General features: G+C 38.3%; 1 protein-coding gene across 1 annotated transcript in view; it reads right to left on the bottom strand.

Moving 5' to 3' along the window:
• LOC126252037 (CREB-binding protein-like) overlaps window positions 1–27940 on the bottom strand; it is a 164642-nt gene that overhangs the window by 35743 nt on the left and 100959 nt on the right. Inside the window, exons 18-22 of the mRNA XM_049952826.1 lie at window positions 26891–27048; window positions 21112–21192; window positions 10442–10576; window positions 8463–8678; window positions 5312–5572 (exon numbers count right to left, since the gene is read on the bottom strand). Of these exons, the coding sequence (XP_049808783.1) occupies window positions 5312–5572; window positions 8463–8678; window positions 10442–10576; window positions 21112–21192; window positions 26891–27048 (851 nt within the window). The remainder of the gene's footprint in view (window positions 1–5311; window positions 5573–8462; window positions 8679–10441; window positions 10577–21111; window positions 21193–26890; window positions 27049–27940) is intronic.

Below are 27940 nucleotides of genomic sequence, written 5' to 3'. Positions count from 1 at the left end.
CCCACTAAGCATGAACTATGCTAGCTGTATTTTGCGATGCAGTAAATTTAAATTGGTGGTGAGTTATTGTGTTATGTAATGTAATATATATAATTTAGGAATAATAACTTGCAGTAGATTTTCTCTGTGGTAGGACAGAAAATCCGCTTACTGCAAGGCAAAGTAGCCGACATATAATACAAATAGTTACTCCAATAAAATAGCGGTAATGTCACATTGTAGAGATTTTAACACTGTAAAACTGTAGCAATATCACTACTTTCATAAGGTGATAAACAATTGGCTTGCTGTCATAAAAGTAAATGTAAATAATTCATTTAGCAATTATTAAGTTAAAAAGACTCAAAAGAAACTCCACAAGCAACCTCATGGACCAAGAGCTGTCGATCATTCGCTGTGTCCATCTCTGTCTGACACGATCACTGAAAATTAGTGTGTGGGCAAATAGCATATTACTCCCCCAACTGTTAACATCGGCTCTTCAAAACTGAAGCAATTACTTCTCCATTAAGTAGCACATCAACTGGCCTCACGAAGCTGGGTTCTTCCTGTCCCATCACAGAAAAATTCTCAAGAGTAATGGAAATCTAACCTGGATAACCCATATGACAGACACATTTATTTGGCAAAAATGTGAATTTTAAGTATCAATTTTAATTTCCAAGGTAATTCATATGTAATATAGAAACAAAGATTTAAGAAAAGAAATAAATTGAAAAGAAAATCAATTTTCCGAACAAAACCATATCACTTCATGGAGGGTGTGTCCAGTGTTTCACAAAATGCTAATCACATACAAGCATATGAAAATGTTTCAGAAATGTGGCAGAAAATGTAGCTGTGAAATGTTCAACAAATATTTACATCCAAATATACTTACAGGAAGTTTTTAGGGGCTTAACAATGAATATAAGTACTTTTCAGCAATGAGTGCAACACTAATGAGTTTGCCATGGGTAATCATGGTATAAGTTTAAGTGTTGGCCCATGGACAGCTGTAATTCTCAACAGCACCCAGTATGCCAAGGATCAGGGCCCAGACTGGAAGGTTTTAACATTATAGAATCCAAAAAGGCCTAATAGGAGCTAAATAGGATTTTCACAGAACAAGTAGGGGCTAAAGGACTTTCGCAATAAAACCCTGTTTTTAATAGAAAAACATACATTTATACAGGGCACTAAAACCAAGAATCTATATGCATAATGACGCTGATCTTTACAATTCAATAATGTGTCAGCAAGGTGCTGCATCAATGATACTCAAGTCTAATTATTTTTATAGTCTACATCTACATGGCAGAGGGTACGTCTCATTGTACCAGTTATTATGATTTTTTTCCTGTTCCATTCATGTGTGGAGCACAGGAAAAATAATTGTTTGGATATGTCTGTGCACGCAGTAATTATTCTAATCTTATCCTTACAATCCCTATGTGAATGATACATAGGGGGTTGTTGCATATTCCTGGAGTAATCATTTAATGCTGGTTCTTGAAACTTTGTTAACAGACTTCGTCGGGATAGTTTACATCTATCTTCAAGAGTCTTCCAATTCTGTTTCCTCAATATTTCTGTGACACCCTCCCATGGATTAAACAAACCTGTGACCATATGTGTTGCCCTTCTCTGTGTACATTCAATATTCCCTTTTAGTCCTATCTGGTACGGGTCCCACATGCTTGAGCAATATTCTAGAACTAGCCACATGAGTGATTTGTAAGCAATCTCCTTTGTAGAGTGATTCCACTTACCCAGTATTCTACCAGTAAACCAAAGACTACCACCTGCTTTACCCACAACGGAACCTGTGTGACAATTCTATTTCATACCCCTACCAAATGTTACACCCAGGTATTTTTATGAGTTGGTCGATTCCAACAGTGACTCACTGATATTTTAATCATACGATACAACATTTATTCATTTTGGACAACAGGAACAGCAAGGGTCCCAACACACTTCCCTGGGGCACACTCAAAGTTACTTCTACACCTGTCAATGACTCTCCATCCAAGGTAACATGCTTTAACCTCTCAACCAAAAAGTCCTATCCAGTCACAAATTTCACTTGATACCCATATGACTGTACTTTTGACAATAAGCATAGATGTGGTACTAAGTCAAATTCTTTTCAGAAATCAACAAATACGGCATCTACCCGAATGCCTTGATCCAAGGCTTTCAGTATGTCATGTGAGAAAAGTGAAAGTTGGGTTTCACATGATCAATGCTTTAGAAATATGCGCCAGTTGGCATGGAGGAGGTCATTTTCTTCAGAGATACTTCATTATATTTGAGCTCAGAAAATGATCTAAGAGTCTACAAAAAATCGATACTGGACGGCAGTTTTATGGGTCACTTCTACTACCCTCCTTGTATATGGGTGTGACCCATGCCTTTTTCGAGAACTGGGCATCATTTATTGTTTGAGGGATCTACGACAGACTGTAATTAGAAGAGGGTCTACCTCAGCTGCAAATTCAGTATAGAATCTGATGGGGATTCTAGCGGGCCCTGGAGATTTGTTCAATTTTAACGATTTCAGATGTTTCTCAACACCACTGACACTAATACTTATTGCATTCATCTTTTCATTAGTACAAGGATTAGGTTGAGGCAGTTCCCATGGGTGTTCCTTTGTAAAGAACATCTGAAAACAGAGTTAAGCATTTCAGCAGATACTTTGCTACCCTCAATTTCAGTTCCAGTCTCATTCACTAGAAACTGGACACTAACTTTGGTATCACTAACAGCCTTTACATACACACGACCAATTCGGAAGGTAAAAGAAGTGTAGCCCGCACTGAAATCAACACTGCGTATGAAGCAGATCTGTAGCATTTTTGCTTTGAGAATATGACCACATGCCGTTGTTGGACAACAGATATATATGTTAAACATTTGACTGCTGTGGATGAGTTAATCTGCCATACTCTGCCACACCCCAGGTGCTGATGACATGTTTAAACATGGCCCCTGGGTTTTTGTTTAAGCACTACTGCTACATTTCACACACAGCAATGTATGAGCTAAAATCAACCAAACACAAAACTTATGCAACGCATTTTTACCTCTGCAAAATTCTTTAAAATCCCAGGCAATTCTTTATATAATTTGATGCAGCACAGTAACTAAGACAAATACTGAAAAGAAAGGGCCCTCTATCAAGTGAAGATGTCAAACTGTAAGATATGCAAAAATCATTCTTTAATTTATTTTTTAACCAAACAGTTTTCTTAAAATCAGATGTTAAATATTTCATAGTGGCCGGAATGCCATCTCTCAGCACAGGTAGCACCATTGGGTGAGCACTACAGCAACAACAAAGCTCTGCTCGGTATGGAATTCAGACAGCGCATCTGTAGCACATTGAATAGCACGCTTTAAATGTAATTTTGTCATTACTAAACAGAAATTGTCGAAAATTAATCTTTTCTAGCAGTGGATCGGGGAAGACCCAAATTTCACAACTGACAGCCAAGTAATTTGTTGCCATGTCTGTTAAAAATAAATAAGTAAACACAGGATTCCTCTTCTCCTTGGATCTTCAAATCAAAATTTAAAATTTATTTACTGACTTGCCATATGTGATCCAACTAAAGCTGACATTTTACACGATCATGTTCTCATTTTTTAGTTACTGCTATCTTCTTAGTATTCGTTTCTTTTAAATTTAAGTAAACCACAACACAAAGATCCCACAGCTCTTATTATGAGCATCAATAGGAAGAATAAACATGGATTCAACTGTCATTTCCATTATGACAAATACTGCAGTAGACAGCTTTAATCTCGACTTTTTATCAGCAGCTGCAGTATACCAGATGGGTCAACACTGCACAAAAATTCTTTAAAACAGATGAACTGTATTGAGGGTCATTGGCAATTGCGGAGATGAAATATGCGCCACTGACCTCTTGTGCTGTAGATAGATCTTTCTCACCTTACAAAAATGTACTGAGAAACAGCAGAAAAAGCTCCCTTTTCCAAAACTTAGAAATGTGGTAAAAAAGAACATAATTGTAGCATCAGTAAACATCTCAATTGTTCATGCAGTTTTTCAAGTACTGATATAAGTAATAGTTAGTTGTTGATTTTCCATAATGAATTAGAGTAACTGTGTCAAAAAAAATAATAAATTTTTCTATGTTAATATTAGTGTTTTTTGTATTTTCCATTAAAAGACTACAAGACTAAAACAGTTTGTTTGCACCTAAAAATGGCTATTCAAGAAAATGAAGGACTAAACTCCATTCTATAAAACACAAAAATCTGGACCCCACTGATGGAATTATTCAGTATCATCACACCAGGTAATAACAAATGATATGAACTACTTGTGTTCTGCATGAGAAGTGTGACAAACTTTTCTTCTCAAATGTTAGATGATTACCCCATCGGGACTCAGTGGTAAAATGCTGGACTACAAATCCAAAGGTCTTGAGCATGATCTCCAGTCAATCCTAGGATTTTTATGTCACTTGTTACTTCTTTCACCTAAGGCAATGTTCGTTGATGTGAAAAATGCTGAGCTGCACCACAGTTCGGAACCCACATTACACAGTAGGTCCCCCCCAATAAAGTGCTAGATAAGTAGCTCAAAACATCAGAGGAAGGGACTCGCATACCACCCCTACCGGCATACCACGCCTACTACAGCACTGTGGTGTTCAAAACAATCTTCTTATTGATGGCTGCTTTACTCTACTAGATGATTAGCCACACTTTGAAACAGTTAAAAACATAAAAGTTGCTAAGCTTGCTAGAGAAATTTTTTCTAATCTCAGTAAGTAAAATGGAATAATTTTATTGAATTCTGTGACAGGTAATGGGACCTAAACTTACTTCATAGTTGCCTTCTTGGACATAAAGGGAGCAATTATTGTGGACTTCTTGGATCAAAGTGAATATGCATGTGTAACTACAATTCTGAGCTAAAATTATAGAGAAATTTGCAAATTTTCAAAGATAGGTTTATTTGGAACACTTGGCCTGCACTGTCAAAACATTTACTGACAGACAAGTGTTCCATTTTCATTCTTTCTTTAGAAAAATAAATAAATAAATACAGCAACAAAGAACTAACATAATTATAACTACAAACCTCCTCCACATGGAAATATTATGAAAGACTACTTGTCATGAACATTTACCTACTTTAAGGGAAATAATGCATCATTTTAAAAGGGATGGGATTAACATCAAAACAAAAAGTCTTAACACAAGCATCAGGAATCACAGCTATAAGTTACAAAATAGACACAAGTACAATTATAATGAACCATTACTGATTGAAGAGCTGTAAACTCACCCCAACTGCTTGACGTAATCCAGGTATCCCAAGAGTATTTCATGATATACCGCAGTTCGAAACTGACGTGGCCGAAAGAAATGAACGGAGTCCAAATATGCTATGTACACTCGGCGTGTATTTGGGCTTGGGCACTCTGAACCATATTCCTGGACATGCATGCCGAAAAAGCACACATCCACTCCATCCACTTCCTCAAAAGCAAAAAGTGCTTTTGCACGGTAAGGAAACTGTTCTGGTAGCTCCCCTGCATCCACAAATCTAAAAATAAAGGTCGCAATCAAACAAAACTTAAAATGCATTGAATGCACCATTTCAGGCAACATCCTTACAGATTTTTATGTTCTAGAAATTAAACTGAGTACCTACACGATATCAGTCACCTGATATCAAGAAACATTCTTTTTCTTACTGCACATACAAGTATCAACACAGAGCACAAAGGAAATACTGTGGACGTAGTTCCTAGATACGTAACCTAAATTTTCACCTACCAAGTGTGCGCGCACGTGTGTGTGTGTGTGTGTGTGTGTGTGTGTGTGTGTGTGTGTGTGTGTGTGTGGCGGGGGTGTACAAGAAGGTAAGCAGGGTGTATACACAGCCATGTACAAAAAATTTTCCAGAAACTGCATATCTTAATATTAAAGAGGTATAAATACAAATTCCACTAAATAAAGCATGGTGCTTCCAGAGCATTGAAATTGAGACTGCGATGCACTTTTTGCTAGCCAATCATGTCAAGTTATCTTGCCAGGCAATAACACCCGATATTAAGAGCATAGGATGTGATGCAGTCAGCCAACAGCAACACAACTGTTGATTAGCCCAAATACACAAATATTGAAAGCAAAGTAGGCAGTGAAATAGAGAGGAAGAAGCAGCAAATCAACCCATGGTATGTAATGTATAATCAAAAATCTGTTCCAACATGTCTTATGTCAAGGAAGACCTTTATCCAACCAGCAGTACCGCCAGAAGGTTGAGCTGAGGTCCGCCGCCTATATTTATGTTGGACACGCTACAAATACAAAGCAGACCCCAAAGAGGGAATCTCTCACGGGCAGCAACTACTTGGAGAGCACAGAATACATTAAGTATGGGAGATGCAAAATGAAAAGTAAATGTGGTTAAGTGGGGTTATTCTAAAGATGACCAGAGTGAATGTGGAGAAACTAAGACCATAGAACATTTGCTGATGTGTCAATGGATGGAATTTGTTTGTGCAGCAAAATATCTATTTTTGTGCAATGATAAGGCCATTGAAGCTGCAGAGTTCTGGAACAAGAGCATTTAGATGTTCTTGCCCAGAAAAAGAAAGGTAAATATGTAAGTAAGTATACAAATAGGGAAACTGAATGGTTTAAATTAATATTCATACAGTATAGTTATACCAAAAAACCTAAGCTTTAACATATAATATTGATCATTGAACTTTTTTGCTGTTATTTCTCTATTTGGTTAGGCAGAATCCTAAGGGCAAAGCTTAAATTGCAGCAGCTGAATATTTCTGACAAGCCGATTATAAATTTCATTGCTGCACACCGAACATTTCATGGGTTATCTTGCTGAATAAAACAGAAAAGACAATTACATATGAAACTGCTCAAGAACAAACCTTGCACTTTTTTCAAATGGATAATGATACTTGCTGCCATTGTTATTGCACAATTTATAATCTATGAAAGAACTAAAATAAATATGAAAATCTAACCTCGAAGCTTGGCCTTTTTTTTTTCGGTGTGTTACCCTTCAAGATATATCAAACACAAATGCACCAGTAAAATTTTTAATAATGGCATAAATGGTTAGATCTTCGGGCCCAAAATTTTTCAAAGTGGCTGCTCCTCAAAGTGTTAAGTTTTGAAAGAGATTCACGTGCTCCGTGATTTAAGAAATACATCGGACATTCACACAAGTAACACAATTCACCTTGCGTACATGGATATTTACTTCGAAAATAACGTTTCTCAAATCACAAATTCGCAGTATTTTCCCATGACCGGTCCAAAATGTGAACAGTTGTAACGTCACACTAATCAAAAGCAGTTTGTTGTCACAAAGTATTGTATAGTCTTCATCCTAAAGCCTTCGACACATTTTGTGTGTGTGTGTGTGTGTGTGTGTGTGTGTGTGTGTGCGCACGCGCGCGCACTGCCTATTGTTGTAAATCTCTCATTTCTTCACAAATGATGTTTTATTTTGGTGGTGTTCTCTCATTTATGTTTTATTGTTGCAGTTTTATTGTGCAGTAGCAAGCTGAGTAAAGTTCTTTGTTAGAGTATCAGTTCTTACCAATCAAAATTACAAAAATTTAATTGAAAATTAAGACAATGAAAAATTCTTGGACTTCTAAAAAATTCTTGGGATTTTCCTGTGCTTATTCCACATGAAAAAAAAAAATCCCGAGTTTTTCTCAGATTTCCAGCAGCATACACAACCTGTCAAGAGACATGATTTGGACTGATTGCGATCCATTTGTGATCCACAGCTAGTAAGGAGCCACCAAACTGTTCCAACTTATGAGAATGCATCTTTGTTCTGAAACGACGTGGTTATGATAAATGAGAACACATACATGTGGATTACTGTTGAAGATTCATTGGCGCCATCTGTCCACATTATCTTTGCATAATTATGGGAGGCACAGGCTTAATTATTTACAGAACATATATTCAGTTATCTAGCAATTCTTATGCTCACCTTGCAAAACAACATTGTACGCACACACATTTTATAATACAAATCAATACTGAGTGCGCACTAATTAATTTAACATGTTTTAATGTATAGATAAATGCTACAAACTTCAACGACAATTGCTGGTACTGTTCATCATTTAGTTCTGCAGTATTACAGTTGATGTAGTTCGCTGGCTTATCATTTCCAACTTTTAGAATTGGAACAATACTTACTTGCATGCAAGCAACATCATGAAACTATTTCTTGGATTTAAGTGAAAATGACGAGGTTATGAATGTTGCACTGCACATATGTATTATCTAAGAAAGAAATCTTTCAATTCAAAACCAATATTCACTTAAGAGTACACAGATGTGTGGAGCGACTGATGTATGTAGGCAATGAGTTAATATATTGCAAAATAAAGAAGCTGTGTTCTCAACAATGAGAAATTCTGTTACTTCTAACATACCTGTTGCGCATTCCTGGTTTGACTTCGACAATTTTGTCAGAACTAGAAACCACTCTTATGAAGACTTCACCAGCTCCAGCTTCTTTCTTTTTAAGGTAGTTATTAACTCTTGTCTCAATATATGTACCCAATTTGGTAGCTGGTAATCTTTTTGCATTGAATTTATTCTCTTTCCTTTTCAGGCCTTTCTTTTTCAAACAATTGTCACAACAAAACCTAAAATAAAATAGAAACATTTTATTTGCCATTTTAACTTTAACAGTAATTTGAGCAATGGAAACTCCAGGTTGGAACATCAACAATACAAGGATAAAGGTAGATTGCTGCTCACCATAAAAATGGCACAATGAGTTGCGGACAGACACAACAAGAAGATTGTTACACATTCAGTTTCCAGACAAAGCCTTCTTCAGAAGCCACATTAAATCTCACAACCACCAACAGTACCTGCATCTGTATTTCAACAGCTGTCATCACTTCCACACAAAAAACCAAAGAACTCCCATATAGCTTGGCTGGCATATCTGTAGTGACAAGAACTCCCTTGCCCAGAATGTTGAGGGTCTTATCAAAGCCTTCACACTCAGGCACTACACCCCCCCCCCCCCCCCAATCCCCCGATCTGTTCCGCAAACAGACCTCCCGTGCCATTTCCCCCACACCATCAATCCTCCCACCACCCCAAGGAACCAGCCACAAAGGAGTGCCCCCTTTGTCATCCAATACCACCCCAGACTGGAACAACTGAGCTAAGTCCTTCATCAGGGCTTTGATTATCTATCACCATGCCTTAATGAGGGACATCCAAGATACTTCCTAGGCCATCTAAATTCGTGTTCTGTGGCCCAGCCAACCTCCACAACATCCTATTCATCCTTATACTACTCCCAATTCCAACCCCATGCCACAGGGATTATCTCTCTGTGGAAGACCCAGGTGCAAGACCTGTGCGATCCACCCACCCAGCACTTCCAATTCCAACGGCATCACTGGTGTATCCTAACCCCAACAGAGGCTGGGCTGCCTGTGAAAGCAGCCACATCATATACCAGATCTGCTGCAATAATTGCACAGCTTTTTATATTTATGTGACTACCAACCATTTGTCCATCGGGATGAAAAGCCATTGCCAAACTGTGGCCACGAGCATAGTACACCGCCCTGTGGCACAACATGCAGCTGAATGTAGGCTTGATTTAAATGGCTGCCTAACTACCCGAAACGTATAGATCCTTTCCTCCACCACCAGCTTTTCTCTGAACTGTGCAGATGGAAGTTATCCTTGCAACATATTCTCCACTCCCGAAATTAGCCTTTCATCAACCTATAGTAAGCAGCTATACCCACACCTTCCACCCAATAGTTTTCATGCCCTCTGTCTTATCACCTCCTCCCTATACACACCCACTCAACCTGTGTGTGTGCCGCCCTTTCCCAATGCACCCACCCATTTTTCCCTTTCCCTGCTCCTCTCCTTCACAGTTCCCCATTCCCCTCCCCCCTTCTTAGCCCACAGCCTCCCGATGCTGCACCAGTTGGCAGTCCTGTCATACCTCCTCCTAGTCCCTGCACATTCTGCTGGACAGTGCTCTTCTCTCCCCCCAACCTGCTATCCGTTCCCCTTTCCCATCCCCTCCAGACTGCTGCTTCCACTCTACATAACAGTTACATCTGGTCTGAGATGCCGGAGATGGCAGTCGTGTGCATGAGGTGTGCTTGCTTCTGTAAATCTGTGTGGTTTTTTTTTTCCCTCTCTCTCTGTAGAAGGCTTTGGCTGAAAGCTAATGTACCAGTGTCTTCATTGCGCCTCTCTGCAAATCAACGTGTCATCTTTACAATAAGTAGCACTCTGTTGTTTCCCTTATATTGTTTAACAGCAATTCTGTTAACAATTGAACGCACTTTGAAAGTGACTACCTACTGCATGCAAAATTCTTTTTGAGAACAAGGAAGAGAAAAGCAAATACTAAATGTCTTACCCTTGTGGCCATATCTGGTCCAAATGAAGAACACATATCTGATGCAGCTTCCGTCCACAATCAGTACATTCTACAAAAGGTTCCAATTCAAGGTGATCATTCTTCATCTCCTTGAACTGATCCTTTTTTATCACACTGTAAGCAAATATAAGAGAATTTTTCAAAGACAGCAAATGTTACATGTCCTTAATTTAATAACACAGATCACCTAGAATTTTTAAATTCCCATATCTATGACAAAACAATCTGATCAGCATCCATGTTAACTGAAGTACAAGTATAATTACCAGCAAGAGATTTATGTTGGTATTAATCACACGTTTAGTTTGTATTACAGAAATGAAGTCATTCCCTCAAACAACAATAAATCACATATTTTATTTCTTATAATACTTTTCTCTTTCACATGACAAATTCATATAGGTTAAACACTTAAGGAAATTCACTGCAAATAATAATAAAAAAAACCTATGTCACATAAAATTTTTCAGTGTGTTTATGACTACGAATCACTCACTTTAAGGAGAGTATCAGGTTGGTGGAAGACGAGAGAAGATCTTCCAATAAATGTCTGAAGACTTTGTACGACTTCAGATAATATTCACTTACTTCAAGTTGCTTTCAATATTAGCTTTAAATTAAGTGTGCAAAGAGTTCCTTCACTGAACATATCAATAAATTTAAACCATTTAAAATTCAATTATAAATAAATAAACAAACAATGTTTTGTCTGAAAGCAAGTGAAGTTTTCAGTCTGGTTTGTGTGCCTCTACTATTCAGTGCGTTCTTAATGCAGATACTAACCAAGACCACTCTTTGATTTATTTGTCAAATAATCAATAAGTTGTTGATTATTGTTATCACAGCTGGAATCAGCTAAGAAGATTATATAAACACCTCTGTAGAGTTGGTATGCTGATCAGCCTCAACTCAAACTGTGACCACCTCTCTCGGCCTCTCCAATTCATGAATATCTGTGTAATGTATTCAAATCATCTGATAAAGACTTGGCAATAAGTTGAAACCGGTAATGATACCACTTAAGCGATGTGAGAATGATCTATCATATTTACACAACTGTAAGAAAGGTTTTTCCCCCCAAATTCATCATTAAAAAAATACAAGGTTGTCTTACACTCAGAGATTAGGTAACTGCTGCTGAGGCCAACCTTTCTAACATTGTGCAATAGATTAACAGATATATTAATTAGATAATATTACATTTACAGATGAGGACTGAGGACATGTGCCAATTTAATTTAAAGACTTCGAAAGGCTAGTTGGGGGTAACACCAGCTTGGCCAAGCACTAGGACAAATGTGGAGAGGGGGCTTGTGAATGAAAAGCAAATTTCATCGTGCTGCCAATCATGGGAATTTATACCACATACCTTGGCTTTTTATGAACATCTACCACATCTGAAGGACAGCTTGCCTGAATCCGTTGCTATTTGGAACTGAATCGACTTTAAAAGTGGACAAACCGTGGAACAGTAAAGGGTGAAGCAACCGATAATAACTGCAAATTACAGCTACAGGTCTGTTTAAAAATGTGGATCAATGAGTTGGTGGTTCACACAGGCAGTATGTCATATGACGCTAATTTTATGTTAATGCCTAGTTGTCATTAAGAGGTGCGAGGGGGGGGGGGGGGGGGGGAACAACTGTGCAGGAGGAAGAAAATTTGGCGATACAGTTGTAAATTTTAGTTGGTGGTGCCATTAAAACCAACAAATTAAAGAACGCCAGTTCTACACACCAAACTTCCAGGTGACTGAAGCAGGGAAGGTTTTCATAAAATGGAGCAGCAGATTATTCAATATGTGCAAGAAAAACACAACGAAGGTTTTCCATTTACTTGAGAAATAACAAATGGAAGGTATTAGAGATGAATTGAAACTTAAACATCTTCAACATTTCGCGGCCCTGTCAGCAACTGTATAAATATTAATTTTAATTTTAATAATGAACAGCCTCAGTTGCACCGTTTACCTAGAACTTACCTAGGTTTCAGTCGGGATAACCCAACCTTCTTCAGAATAACAGTATCTACCGTTTGTCCATAGTGGACATCATCAAGATAAAACCACAAATCCATAAATTATCATTAACTCAAGTTAAGTTCACATCTTGTCCCAACAAGTTACTATCATACAGTTTAAGCACAGGTGCAAGGTATTGTGTCCGCCTAGGCAGGCCTCATGACGCTACGGTAAGTTCCAGTGCAGCACTCGTGGCTGCTGCATCGCGGTCGCGAAGTGGGGCCGAGGCAGTGCCAGATAAGTTTTAAAATCTGATGATAATTTATGGATTTGTAGTTTTAGCTTGATGATGTCCACTATGGACAAACGGTAGATACTGTTATTCTGAAGAAGGTTGGGTTATCCCGACTGAAACCTAGGTAAACGGTGCAACTGAGGCTGTTTATTATTAAAATTAAAACTGAAGTGAAACTCCCCAACTGGATGCACCACAGAATTCAAAATGAGTAATGGCAGATGCATGGGGTTTACATTACGATGCAGAACAACGTTACCTCAGCGACTTCCTGCAGTGTCAGACAGAAAGCTACTTGTGTATCAGCATCGTATAATCAATCTATAGACACAGCATGATTATTTGCTAGGCCATATGGGCGATGTCCATCAAATGCCTGTTATTCCAATATGGTATCAAATGTTACTGTCAATGTGTAGGATGTTAAAACATGTTCCTGTAAAAAATTGTGGCAATGAAAAGGCCAGAAAACAAAAATGTTGTGTGCTCTAACAGGTGGAAGGTACTTCCCATCACGTGATTCTTTGCAGGAAAATGATGCCTGCTGGACTTATCATTAGATGCCAAGGAAAGGGACGGATAAAAATGACCTAATACTAGATTGATTTAAGGCCATTTAGAACAGAATACCAGGCTCTTTGCATAACGGAAGGAAAATGCTGGTGCTGGATTCCTTCAGGGATCACCTCACCCAAGAGTTTAAAGATGTGATATGCCTGATAATAATTCCTGGTGGCACGATCTCACAACTTCAAGTAAAAGGATGTTGTTGTGGGCAGACTTTTTAAAAAGTTCACCTGTGGCAGCTTTACAGTGAACAGCTCCAAGGAGACGATGCCCTCACTCCAGGGGTAAAGTTAAAGAAAACCTCAATATCTACACTGAGCCAGTGACTCCTTACTGCAGAATGGCGGGCGCAGGAAGTCAAGTGAATCTATAAAGGGCATTCAAAAAGAAACGAGCCAGATGCATAATTACAAAAACCAGTACCTGTATGTTAGAAGTATTGACCCTGGCTGTTAAGATACTTGTCCCATTGTGACACAAGGTAGTGAATGGCCGTCTCATAAAATTCCCGGGGCAGCGATGTTAACCAGTTCTACACATAAAGTCGGACGTCGTCATCCAAAGTGAATCGTTTGCCCCTATGCTGACCTTCTTTGACCAAGATGGCCCCCTTCTGATTAACTTCCTGCAGCACGGGACAACAGTGAATGCCCAGCATTACTTGCAAACCTTGACCACCCTTCGCCAAGCTATCAAGTCAAAACAACCAGGTAATTTCACCTGTGGGGTCATTCTGCTCCTTGACAATGCAAAGCCTCATGGCCAACACAGTCTATGCACTCCCGCAGAAATTCAACTGGGAGGTTCTCAGTCACCCTCCATACAGTTAGGTGCTCTCTCCCTGTGATTACACCATTTTTGGTCCCCTTAAAAACACTGATGGGCAAACGATTCACTTCGGATGACGATGGTCAGCTGTACGTGCAGAACTGGCTAACATTGGAGACCCAGGAATTTTGAGAAAGCCATTCACTGCCTTGTGTCACAGTGGGTCAAGTGTCAGCCAGGGTCAATACTTCTAACATTACAGGTACTGGTTTCTTTTTGAATGTCCCTTATATTACAAAAAAATCAAACCATGCTGCAAATCCAAAGCTATGGATGGCTCAGAAGATGACATATTAATAGGAAGAAAGAAATGCCAATAAGCCTACACACGAAGATGTTAATACCAGTGATGACAATAATGCTAGAGGTGGTGATGGTGGACGATCAATAAACAGCTCAAGTTTCGGATAGGTATAATGTTAACTTTTTTAGGCATAACTTTAACCAAATTACAAACTGTTTTATTGATGTAGTCAAAATGTAAAAATTTTCTCAAAGAATTTCTTAAAAAATGGGGGGAGCACCTTTAAAAAGGGGGGTCGTCTTAAAAAGTCGCGTAAATACAGTATTGAGTTTTAAAATGAATATAATGGTTTTAAAATGAATATAATGGTTTTAAAGTTCTGTAGCATTTATTACATGACACTTGCAATTACAAATATTATATCAAATGAAAGAGCAATTCAAATAGTTTTTCTTACAAGTGTTCACTGTGAGTAACATTTTTCACATGGCAAACGTCGAATCAACAGGCAAGTTCTTCCCAAACCTTGATCAGTGTGTGTGGAGCAATTGTTGCAATTACTTCATTTGATTCAATCCTGTTTCTTTAGTCACTATATCAGCTATTAGCAGAGGCACATACACACAACCCTTTATAAACCTCCAAAGGTAAAAAACCCATGGTGTCAGATCGGGAGAACAAGGAGACCATGCAAGGAAGCTCTGTCACCAGAGTCCTTGAAGCCAATACAGCAGTCAGGCACAATGTCTTTTAACCAATTGTGTACCGCGTTATGCCAGTGAGGTGCCACACCATCTTGCTGTCAGATAAAGGTTTCTGTGGTTCAGCTTCTTCCGACTGAGGAAGTTAAGCGCATCAACATAAGAAACACCAGTTACAGTTGCTTCACAATAAAAGAAAGGTTCCTAAACTCTTCACCTGGATGTGGCATAAAACATTCATTTTTATTATTTTTTATTTATTTATTTATCTTTTTTTCTTGGGGGGGGGGGGGGGGGGGAGGAGGTCTCATTGCAACTGCAGCACCTTATGGGGATTTGGTGAACCCCTGGTACACACATGCATGTTCAAATTTCCACCTAGGTGATCTGTTGACGCATCATTGAAGACAACATGATCTACTAGATCTTCGTTGTCATGCAGCAACATTTCGTTACCAAAATTGGCACATAAACCACAGTCTGTAGGCTTTAGAGCTGGCAACAGATACACAAACAAAACTGTTTGAGTTGCTCTTTCACTTGATGTATTTTTCATAATTAAAGTTGAATGTAATAAATGCTGCAAAGCCTTAAATCCCCAATGTTTATCTTGAAAGACCTGGTAGATTAAGCAACATTTCCACACAGCCATACATCAAAACCCCTACTGGTCACCAGAAACCAAGTGCAGAACTTCAACATCAGTAGCTAGTGATGCAAACCATGACACTACGATGACCTGTACAGGCATGAGCCAAGTTCAATAGTGCAGCACGGGACATGGATAGAGCTTCCACAGAGAGTACCATTAATACACCGGCATCCACAGGTCAATGGCTCTGAGCTGACTGACCTTTTTTTTGTGTAATGAAAGAGACATTCTCAAGAACACAGCTTATTATTATGTCTATTAATAGTGAAGGCATATTTGGCACTAAGGCAGACTTATTTTCACATCATTTTGAGCACAAATGTGATGTTATATGCATTCCTGAAACCCAAAGAAGACACATACAGAACCAACTAAAAGATTATGTAATGGGAAAAGAAAAGTTCTATAATGGGACAGAAAATCTAATGGGCAGTATGGAACTGCTTAGTCTTAACAGCAGATTACCCTGAAGAGGATGGCAGAGATACTAACTGTTCAACTTCAGCATACAAATCAACCAATGTTCTCTTCAAGTTTAAGAAGACAATCAAATGGACTTCGACAATTACACAATCCAAAGTCTCCTTCATCATTCAACAGCAGAAGTCAGAATCTGGATTACTCACTGAGCAACCCTCAGTTTTGGAATGGTTCTTGGATTTGAAGTACATGTCTCATTGCTGTAAGTCAAAACTAGTAATATAGATGGACTGAAAATTTAGCTTTGAAAACTACACTTAGTCAAGTAGTGATATGGTTGAAGAAATGGGTCTGGCTGTCAAAAGGACAATGTGTGAAATCTTCAGCCAATCCTCCTCCTCCTCATCCCACCACCACCACCACCACCACCACCACAGCAGAATCTTATTGAAAGTCCTCTTACATAACCACAAAGAAATTCTTGTCATATGTAAAACCTATCAGTAGCAGCAAAGTTTGTGCAGCAAAGTTTGTGTCTAGACGCTTGACGATGTTATGGCAACAGAAATTGAGGGCAACAAATAAATTGTTAAGGATTACTGTCTAAGTTAAATTCTTGCACAGCTGGAAAGATGAGGGACATGGATATTAGTGTCGGATGTGTAAAGGAACAGATGAAAATCGCTAAAATTGAACAAACTCCCATGGAAAAATTAAATCTCTATCAGATTCTATACTGATTCTGTGGCTGAGTAAGCATCTCTTAACTATAGTATACTGTACTGCAGAATCATGGAACAAGAAACTAAGCCCAGTAGTTGGAAGAAATCACTGGTCACACCAACGTGCAAGAAGGGCAGCAGAAATGTTCTACAAAACTAACACCCAATATCATTGGCTTTAATTTGCTGTAGAATCTTAGAACATATTGTGAGCTAACACTTAATGAGCTATCCCAAACAGAACAACATCCTCCAAGCCATACAGCATGGATTGAAAAAACATCTCTCCTTTGAAACCCAACTCACATTTTGCTCACTCCTGAAAGCCATTGCAATTAAATCTGTGTAGGTTTCTTGGCTTCAGAAAAGTATTTTAGTCAATGCCACATGAGTATTTCTTAATGAAAGTGCAATCATATGGAATATCAAACAAAATGTATGCCTGGATTAAGAATTTCTTGCAAGGGATGATGCAGCATATTATCATGGATGGAGAGTCATTAACTGATCAAGCAATTTAAGGTGTGGTACAGGAAGAATGTGCTAGAAACTTTGCTGCTCCTATTGTATATAAACGACTTGGAAGACAATATTAATAGTAATTTCTGCCTTTTAATAGCTGACACAATTATCTAATGTGAAGTATGATGGGCATTCATTAAGTACTGCAACATTCCCCCCCCCCCTCCCCCCCCTCCCCGCCCCACGGCTATTTCTGGTTGGAAAAATGTGAAATTTGCTGTGGGACATTGTGGAATATTCCCGCTCCAGCCACAATGGTTTCATAAATTCACACACGCGGCAGCAATACACATGGCCATCAAAACCGCTTCTGTAACAGACACGCATTCCAAGCAGAGAGCTGTCATTGAGTTTCTTTTGCTGGAAAATTGAACATCACAGATGTTAACAGGCACTTGCAGAAAGTCTATCAAGACCTGGCAGTAAACAAAAGTACGGTGAGTCGCTGGGTGAAGTGTCAGTCATCCATCGCAATATCGTCGCACAAACCTGTCTGTTCTCCATCATGCCAGCCGGCCACACACAACTGTGACTCCTGCAATGCTGGAACATACATACACTCTCATTCGAGATGACTGACAGCTCACAAACAAACACCTTGATGCTTAACTGGGCATCTCTGTTGGTAATGCTGACACAATCATCCAATAGTTGGGGTACATGAAGGTGCATATCTGCGCAGAATTGCTTGCTCATTACGACGCTACTTGTGACAATTTTTTGCCGAACATCATCACAGGCTATGAAACATGGTTCACCACTTCGAATCTGAAACAAATAGCAATCCATGGAATAGCACCACACCACTTCTCCCCCAAAGAAAGAGAAGGAGGTAAAGTCATGGCGACAGTCTTCTGCAATTCTGAAGCGGTTCCTCTATTTGATGTCCTTCCTCATGGTGCAATGATCAACTCTGAAGTTGATTGTGCTATCCTCAGGAGACTGAAGCAATGACTTCAGCAAGCTTGTCACCAAAAATATGCAAACCAACTTCCCCTTCACCCTTGATAATGCAAGGCTTCACACAGGTCTGTGCACCTGAGAGAAGCTCATGAAACTTCACTGGACTGTTATTCCTCATCTGACCTAAAGCCCAGATCTCGCACCTTCCGATTTCCATCTATTTGAGTGAAGGATGCACTCTATGCGGGAAACAGTACATTGATGATGGGGAGGTTACTGATGCAGCAAGATGTTGGCTCTGATGTCGACCAGTAGAGTGGTACCACGCGGGCATACAGACCTTCCTATTAAAGTGAGTAAGGTGGCATAAGACTGTTGCACTGAACGGACATTATGTTGAAAAATAGGGTTTTGTAGACAGAAGAGTGGGGAATAATGTGGTGTACTGGAATCCTGAATAAAACCAACTGCTTTCAGGAAAAAAAATGTGTTGCATTAGTTACTGAACATCCTTCGTATTATCTGAAAAGGTTGCACAAACATTCAGTCAAATTTTAATGAGATTTAAAAGTACTGCAAAGACTGGTGCGTTCCTTTAAATGTTTAGAAATGGAAAATTTTGCACTTCACAGAACACAGAGTGCCATACGACTGCAATATCAATGAGTCACAACTGGGAAATCAATCACCCCCTGCAAACACATGGGTGTAACAATTTGTAGGAATATCAAATGAAATGATACCATAGGCTCAGTCGTAGATAAAGCGGTTGGTAGGTTTCAAACTTCAGCTCTTTGGCGGGATAATCGGAAACTATTGCTTACAAAGCATTCATGCACAGGAGACATTGGACATGTACAAAGAAGAGCAGTACATATAGCCAAAGGTTTGCTTGGCCCATGAGAGACGATCACAGATATGCTGGAAACCTTACGTGTCTGATTCTTGAAGATGGACACCAAATATCCCGTGAAAGACTACTGACGAAATTGGAAGAAGCAATAAGAGGTCCAGCTGAAACTGCTACTGTATTAAAGTTTATCTAGGTGCTGCCAATATGAACTACTTTTCAGCTATCACATTTGACTTCAGTCATCTCACAGGTGAGGCTCAGGCTCTTATACATCATCACCATGGAGAGCCTTGGTACTGTTGTTGTCAATGGCATTTCCTGTAGGCAATTATAACAACTCTCCTCATTTTCCACTCCATGACAATTTCAGAGCAGCTACTTCAACAATTCAGCTCCAATTGTGAAGCTTAAACACTTTAATCCAGTTTTTGAACTTTTTTAAGAGCCACTCCTTGTATGAGGGGTAGTCATTAGTTTCAATCATCACCTCTAAGAAATGAAGTCATGTAATTAACCGTTTGTTGACAGGTACATGCCTGCAGTTCTGGTGCATGCTGAAATCCCTATGCCACAGTACTTTAGCACACAACTAGAGGAGCAAAAACAAAATGGCACAGCCCACTGGTGAAGTGGGGTATACTGCAGTAATCCTGCTGCAACATTACACACTTTACGCACTGAGATGGAAGCAAACAGAAACACTGCACCATCATGTGACACATTGGTTAGGCAGTGTGGATGCTTTTAGTGTCTCCAGATAATTCTGAATGATAAAGATCAAAATGGTACACTATCTTTCTCTCTGGGAAGAATCGGAAATCTCAAGAGAAGTTAAAGGCCTGTTGCACGAACCAGAGCATCATATTTGAGGAAATAGTGGAAAAAGCGAAAATTAATAATGGATCAGTTTTAAACATATTGCACAAGATCTTGAAATGACAAAAGTCACTGCCTACCGAACTGAGGCAGCAACAGAAATGTTGCGACTGTGTCAGGGCTAGTTCAGGTGACTTCTTTAGCAGCCTTACCCCTATGGACTGATGGGTGTCTTCTTACGATGCCGAGGTAGGGGAACAAAGTCAGCAGTGGATTAATGTTAAGATATAGGAACAGAATCAGCAGTGGACTCAAGCTGAGGGACAGGAACACAGTCAGCAGTGGATTTATTACCACAAAAAAGCAAAGACCAAACCCTCATCGGGCAAGGTTAAGCCTAGTGTTATTTGGGATTGCCATAGTTTGGTGCTGACAGACTATGCTCATAAGGGGAAAACTGTCATAGGAACACAGTTCTGAAGTCTTCTGAAGTTGTTGCAGAAGGCTGACAAGATTACGCACAACAAGAAGTTGCCAAAGAGAGATTTTTGCTCCATTCCAACACATCCTTTACAGAAAACAATCTCAAATGTTTCTTTTGGAATACCCAATTAATGTCCCATATATCTCCTCCTCCCCCCCCCCCCCCCCCAAGTATTCTCCTTATTCAGATGAAGAAACCATAGCTTGGCAGGTTTTCCAAGAAAGACAATGCCATTTTTGAGCTAGAACTTTTCCTGAACAGCCACAAAGCAGATTTCAACTATCAAATTCTCAGCCAAATCACCCATCATTGGGAAAAATGTGTTGGATTGAATGGTGAATGTATGGAGAAGGAATAACACCATCACCAAATTTCATGGTCACAGCTTAATTTTTTAAAGGAATACTTAAACTTTATGACTATCCTAATATAATTTATGACTATCTTAATATAATTGAGGCATTTAGTAGTTGATGGCACATAAAAGATAGTGTGTCAATATCCTAGTGCTGCAGTGCCAACCCAAATTTTTTTAACTCCAAAGAAACTACTCTGAAAATTAGGTGACAGTTTCAATCTTCTTCATGTGCTGCTTTGTCACCCAATGCCTCAACTACAGTACATCTTTCCATTGGTGTATTTCACTGAAGACTTTCCAGAATCAAATATATGTAATACTCACGTTTGAGACTGGGTTGGATCATCGCCGAGGGTGACGGTGTCTCCAGGGATGTCGTTGAAGCACTTCTGACAAAAGGTGTATCTGTCAGAAAGAAGGCCACACGTCTTTATGCTGCTCGTCCAATATATGATAAACATTTCCCAGCAGGCAGCAAACAACAAGCAGGCAGAGGAAGATGTGGGGGGAAAAAGCAATGGAGGCACAATTAGCAGCAGGCAAGGGTTAGTTAAAAGCTATCCAAAAGCAATACTACATGTAAGTGGAATAATGTAAAATTATAAAACCAGCTGGTCTGATATTATAAAAGCAGATCATTGTAGGGCAGAAATTAGCAAAAGCAAATAATCTGTTAACTAGCTATACCTCAACCTTTAGTGCTAACTAGGAATTCTAACGTCAATAAAAACAAGCAAATAATTCTCTTTTCACGCTTCAATACTGATTAACTGGATGTTCTCATTTTTATTTTTGTACAACTATATAAAGTAAGTTAGACAGATAACCTCTTACTACAGAATTCTCACTTTTAATGAGCATTTCATAGGTCTGAGGAACGAGGTGGCCAGCTAATGTCACCAAACAGTTCTAATAGCTTCCACTGACATTCTTGCTGTGTGAGCTGTGATCCCGTTGTGCTGAAACCAAACTCGCCTGATAGAATTGTGTTTTCATTTTCGTTCAGATAGGAAGAATTCAGTGATCATTTGTCTATGTAACGTTCCAAAGTTAAAGTTACAGTGTTTCCATTATTGTCTTGGAAAAAGTATGGACCACTAGCACCTGTACTGGTTACAACACGAGTCACCTTGCGACTATGTAACTGTCTCTCACACATTAGTTTTAGATATCTATTCGCCCAATAATGACAGTTCTGCTGATTTACCATGCCATCCAAATGAAAATGAGCTCCATCACTCATAAACAAAATAATGTTATCATTTTGATCAAGCATGGCTTCCATTTCTCGAGCAAAATTCTGCCGCTGTACATAATCTCTAGGGTTCAACTGTTGCACCATGGCCATTTCGTAGGCGTGAAATCCTAGATTAATGTGCAAAATATACCTTACTGAACGATTACTGAGGCACAGTTCAGCAGAATGTCCCCTAGCAGATCGTCCAGGACTACCGAGTATGGCTTGCGAACTCTTTTAACATTTTCTGCAGTGCATACTGAGTGAGGAGCCCCTGGCAGTTTTCCATTCATCACTGTTCCTCATAAATGAAACTATCCAGACCAAAGTAAAATGGTGATACTAGTGGGAACACAATCATATCTCACAATACTGAAATTGTGGCAAAACTCATGCTGAACTGCAACGACAGACTCATTATTATGCAAAAAATCCTGTATATCTGACACATTAATAAGGCCCAGAAAAGAAGAAAACTAATGATTTGGCAGAAGCTGATGATTAACCATGATGTCAATAACAGACTACTTTAAAAACCTTCTTTGTGTGGAATACTGAAATACACAGGCTACAGAAGTGAAGATTCTCGTGATCTGAAAAGTAAAAATATACGTCAGCTTTTGAAGTCCTCAAAGTGTTTGTTTTTAAAAAGGTTTCACGGAATGAGAGATGGTGACAATCCAGTAAGTAGAAATGTTATGTGTGAGATAGTCCAAGAAATTGCCTCAAGATTGGTGTTAAGCACTTCAGTGAATCAAAGAGCTAGATCATTTTTTTGTAAAAAAAAAAGTCATAACCAGTCCTGTCAAGATTTTAAGTTGAGAGAGAGAGGCTGTGGAAATGGAGAGTGTCTACTATTGGTGGTGGGGAAGGGAGAGAGGAAGCAGGAATACTTTGCCTCAGCTGATTCAAGGTTCTTAAACTGGGAATCTTTTGAATGGTGATGAAATTAGGTTGCTTTATAGTTTACACCCAGCAAAAATTTATGCTGTAAGGAGGGAAGAATGTCACAGTGACAAAACAGCAAAGAAAGACTTATGGCACTTGTGTGTCAACAGTGGTGGGAGTGAAAATTTGCCACCATTAATAATAGGCAAATTTAAAACTTCAAGATTTTAAGAATGTAAAGGCACTGCCCTGAGATGATAGGTGCTATATGAAGATAGTTTGGACTTATTACTGTCAAATGTTCTCCATATTCAAAGTTAACATTCATGTGATCATTAATGTTGTCTTTCTCCCAGTTACCCAAAAAGCCACCAGCACTGTTCAGTCTTTAAAGAGTTAAAGATAAAGTTGCTGTTGCACAAAGGTCTATTTCATTCATTAAAGAAAAAAATTTAAGAATAAAACTGTACATTTTGCAGCTTTTGCACATACAGCGCAATTCAGCTGCCACTATCTATGGGTTTTCTGCAAACCGCAATACCTTAAAAAATCATGTATGTAATTTTCATATTCTCTCACTTGCTATGTGCAAGCTATTAGTCCTCTAGGAAAAGTGAACAGGGCCTTTTTGTAGGAAATTTAACAGAGTTAAATTTTGTGTTGGGATATGTTTTCGCTGGAGGCCATGGTTTTTGAATTATTCAAGAAAAACACTTTTGAAGGTCACTTTTGTATGTTTTTCTTAAATAATTTGGAAAGTATGGCCTCTAACAGAAACGCATCCCGCTACAAAATTTAATTACTTTAAATTTTCTACAAAAAGGTCATTTCATTTTTTCTGTAGAAGTAAAAGTTTACACATAGCAAAAGAGAGAACATGAAAATTTTGTGTGTGGTTTTTGTACACGTTGCGAGTAGGGGTAGCTGAATCACTCTGTATATGTTGTTGTTCCCTGGAATTTTGTGACACAACTGGCAATAGTGAACTGTTTCATGAAGCCTGACTGTGGTGCAACATCAGTCGTTCCACAAAGGATGGAATGCTATAGGAGATGGTGTCATTTCAGGACTTATTTCCCGTGCTATTGGCATCTCGAGTTTCACATACCAGATGGATATCACTGAACAATGTGATGCCATAGTGCATAAATAAGCTGAAGTAGGTTTCGATGGTGGTGGCAAAAGCAATGATAACGATGAAATGGAGGAGGAAGAGATACCAGCACCCAGTTTTGATGCAGTAATGTGGGAGATTGACACTTGGGAACTATCTTTTCTCTTTCAGTGTGGAGAGTTCAATTCCTACATACACTAACTAGACGTAGTGTCAACTCTTGTATGTACACTGACTGGGGGGGGGATATTCTCCACAGTTCTGAGACAGCAGAAGTCACTAAAAGCTGGAAACATTTTTGCTTTGTCCCCTAGCACAGACAGCCTAACAATTGACTACGTAGCAAAAGACACCTCCAGCATCTCGGGCCGGATTGCCGTCATCAGACGTGCCACAAATTCCTTGCCTCCCCAGTTCTGTTTAATGCCTCCTCATTAGTTATGTGATGCACCTATCTAATCTTCAGCATTCTTCTGCAGCGCCACACTTCAAAACCTTCTATTCTCTCTTCATCTTAGCTGTTTATCATTCATGTTTCACTTTCATACATGACTATATTCCGAACAAATACCTTCAGACAAAGACTTCATAATAAAGTCTATATTAGATGCTACGAAATTACGCTTCTTCAGAAACCCTTTTCTTGTCATTGCCAGTGTAAATTTTATATCCTTTCTACTTCAGCCAGCACCTGTTATTTTGATGGTCAAATAGCAAAACCTATCTACTACTGCAAGTGTCTCGTTTCCCAATCTAACTCCCTCAGCACCATCTGATTTAATTTGACTATATTCGATTATCCTTATCTTGTTTTTGTTGATATTCATCTTATATCCTCCTTTCAAGATGCTGTCCATTCGGTTCAACTACTTTTCCCAGTTCTTTGCTGTCTCTGACAGAATTACAATGTCATCGGCAAATCTCAAAGTTTGGAAAGGTCATGACAACATCTACAGAATGTCATGATAATGTCCATGACATCTACAGAATGTCATGATAATGTCTACGGAAAGCAATGCTCTCAAATATATGTCATTTTATGTAATTAGTCAATACCATCCATCACCATCAACTGCTACCCCAAACATTTTTCTTATTTTTGTTCTTCTCCCGTCAAATAACCATCTTTTACAATTTGAAGTCGGATATATGTCTTGTCTACATTTTAGTGTCATACATATGTATGTAATGTGTGTCCAACTCACTTTCTGACTTCTGTTACATTTGAATGTAGATATCCACACTTTCAAATATATTTTACTAGAAAATCAGAGAGGTACCAGTACACCAGGAGAAACTGAAACAAAATATAATTCTGGATTCTTGGTGAAATTCATGCTGTATCAATGTATAAACGATATGTGAAAATTACGTTAGGCCAAATTAAAGGTCAGTACAATTAATAAAATTGCTTACTGTCGCACTATTTACATTTACCTGTACATCATTTTTTAAAAGAACCTTGAAAATGGTAAATGTGCGTATTCACTGAACTTATTCAATTTTTCTTTCTTTCTACTATGAATTTCTTCACCTTACTAGTACAAATCTAATGCTATGACATAGTGGATGTCTACATCTACTGAAGAGTGCAGGGAAAGTGAGTGATCAGGTACCAAGCTTGGGGTGTGAGAAGGAAACTGTACAGGTGGCTCAAACTATACACAACAACACTGCAATGAAACAATTATATATTAAGGACTTGAACGGTCATGATTGAGAGGATTATTTACAATTTTTAATGTTAACACACCTGTAGGCAATACTACACCCATACAATTAGAACTTTCCTTTAAAATATCAACACCAATGAGGTTAAAGACATACACAGTTGAAGCATGCATGCAAACAAACAAACACACACACACACACACACACACACACACACACACTACATGAAGCACCATAATTAAATCACTTTCCATCAAATAAATTTAAGAAATATATGCACACAAGATCCAAAAACTTCCTATAGTTATTACAGAAACTACTTGAATCCTCAAACAAAGACTACAAATAGAACTTCTCAATGCTGTCAAAAAACAGAGTAACTGTATCGCATACAAATATAATAGTAGCTTCTTTAACTGCAATTGTGAATTCAACTCATTACAAACTGCAAAACAGTAAATAGCATGCACACATACTTTAAACTGGAGAATATATTACATATCACAGAATTAATGCCACCTTAGTTACAACTGAGAGCTGAATTAAAAAACACACACTCTCAAGCCTATGAATAAAATCTTTTGTGTGTAGCTGGGGAACTAAAGGCTACAAAATAACATTAGTAGTTGCTTCATAGCACAAATGCTTATATCTCTAACACAAACTGCCAACCCATTTTTCAATGGAGAAAGTTAAAACTGTGATATGTTACTATAAGTCAACCAATATTATTAATGGTTAGCAATCATCATGGATTAGAAAGCCACTTGTACAACAAAATCTGACTACTATAGTCATTACAATAATAAAGAACTCTCAGTTCCAAATAAATTAATTTAGAGGAGGACATAGATATATAATTCCCAGTACTTGCACCCCCCACCCCCTCTCCCCTCCCAATGACTGTCCACAGTAAAATCTCTGTTCTAATTAGCAGTAAAAGCAGAGAAAACTGTTTAGAGCTTAACACTTTGAAAGGCGACAGTCCCATATGCATGAGCAGTTCAATGAAACTGTATTACATTTAATGAGTCTGAAACTGACATGACAGATTGTGTGCAAGTTAATATGTTCCAACTAAATAGTGCTTATAACAGAAAAAAATATTTTTATAGTGACTATGATGTTCTGCCAAACACAAATAAATTTTCAAATTTCTTTTACAACTTACAGTATTATGTCTATACTCTTACCTGTTCTGATATGAATAGTATTTTGCATCTCTTGGTATAGTACACAATTGTTTGCCAAAACAGCAAAGCACTTGAGGATTGAAAGTATATTTGTGACCGCAACAATAGCCCAATGCTTGCATGACAGGATCAATTTCTTGCTCAAATACTTCTGATAACTGCAAGAAGAAACACAAAACACATTACCTTCTGGAGTAACCAAAACTGCATTATTGATGTTTGATACATACGAAAACCAATTATTTGTCTCAGCAGCAAAAATGCTCTTACTGTAAGCCAACAAATAAAAAGCATCCCAAACAGCACACACTATAATTCATACAAAATATTCACAGTTGATTCCATAAAAGCAAACTATGTACTTCCCCCTTCAATTTTTTAGCACTCCAAGATCATTCCTATATTAACAGAAGCATATACTTTCAAATTTCAGACTTTTCCTTTTCACTGATTCGTGACACCCCTCTCTATTTCCTAAACTTTCCTGCTAGTTTTCCAGATATAATAGAAGCATACTTTATCTTAAGCTGAGTCTATATGACACTTACATCGTAGAAAAATTTAGAGAATCACTCTGAATTGCGAGATGTCCTAAATAAATCTTTGTTAATAGATTGCTTACTGTGTTTATTTCCAAAAATCGATATTTAAGCCATACTATTAACTTCTCACATAACTATTTGACAATGACTATCCATTAACTTTCTCCCTTCTTAATGCTTTAAGATGGAAGTAATTATTTAAAAACCAGAAGTCTCTGTTCTTGTGTCATTATTGTCATTGCAACAATAGCACTACGTCAATCAACATGGCACCTTTCAAAATTATTTTCTTGTATTTATAAACCCACAGTCATGCAAATAGTACCATGAGTGGTTTCAATTTTTTTAGAATGTCATTGTCAAACATTCTGAATTCATTACAAAGTACTCATCAACTGAAAAGTCACACACATGGGACTGCAACTTATTTTGACTTCTTAGTAAAGCATCATCACATTCAAAATATCTGATGAGTTACCAAGAAGTCAAAATTACATATAGTCATTGA

Source organism: Schistocerca nitens, chromosome 4 (assembly GCF_023898315.1).
Source record: "Schistocerca nitens isolate TAMUIC-IGC-003100 chromosome 4, iqSchNite1.1, whole genome shotgun sequence".
Classification (NCBI taxonomy): Eukaryota; Metazoa; Arthropoda; class Insecta; order Orthoptera; family Acrididae; genus Schistocerca; species Schistocerca nitens.
The sequence above is the reverse complement of the archived record's forward strand: the minus strand, read 5'-3'. Positions and strand labels throughout refer to the sequence as shown.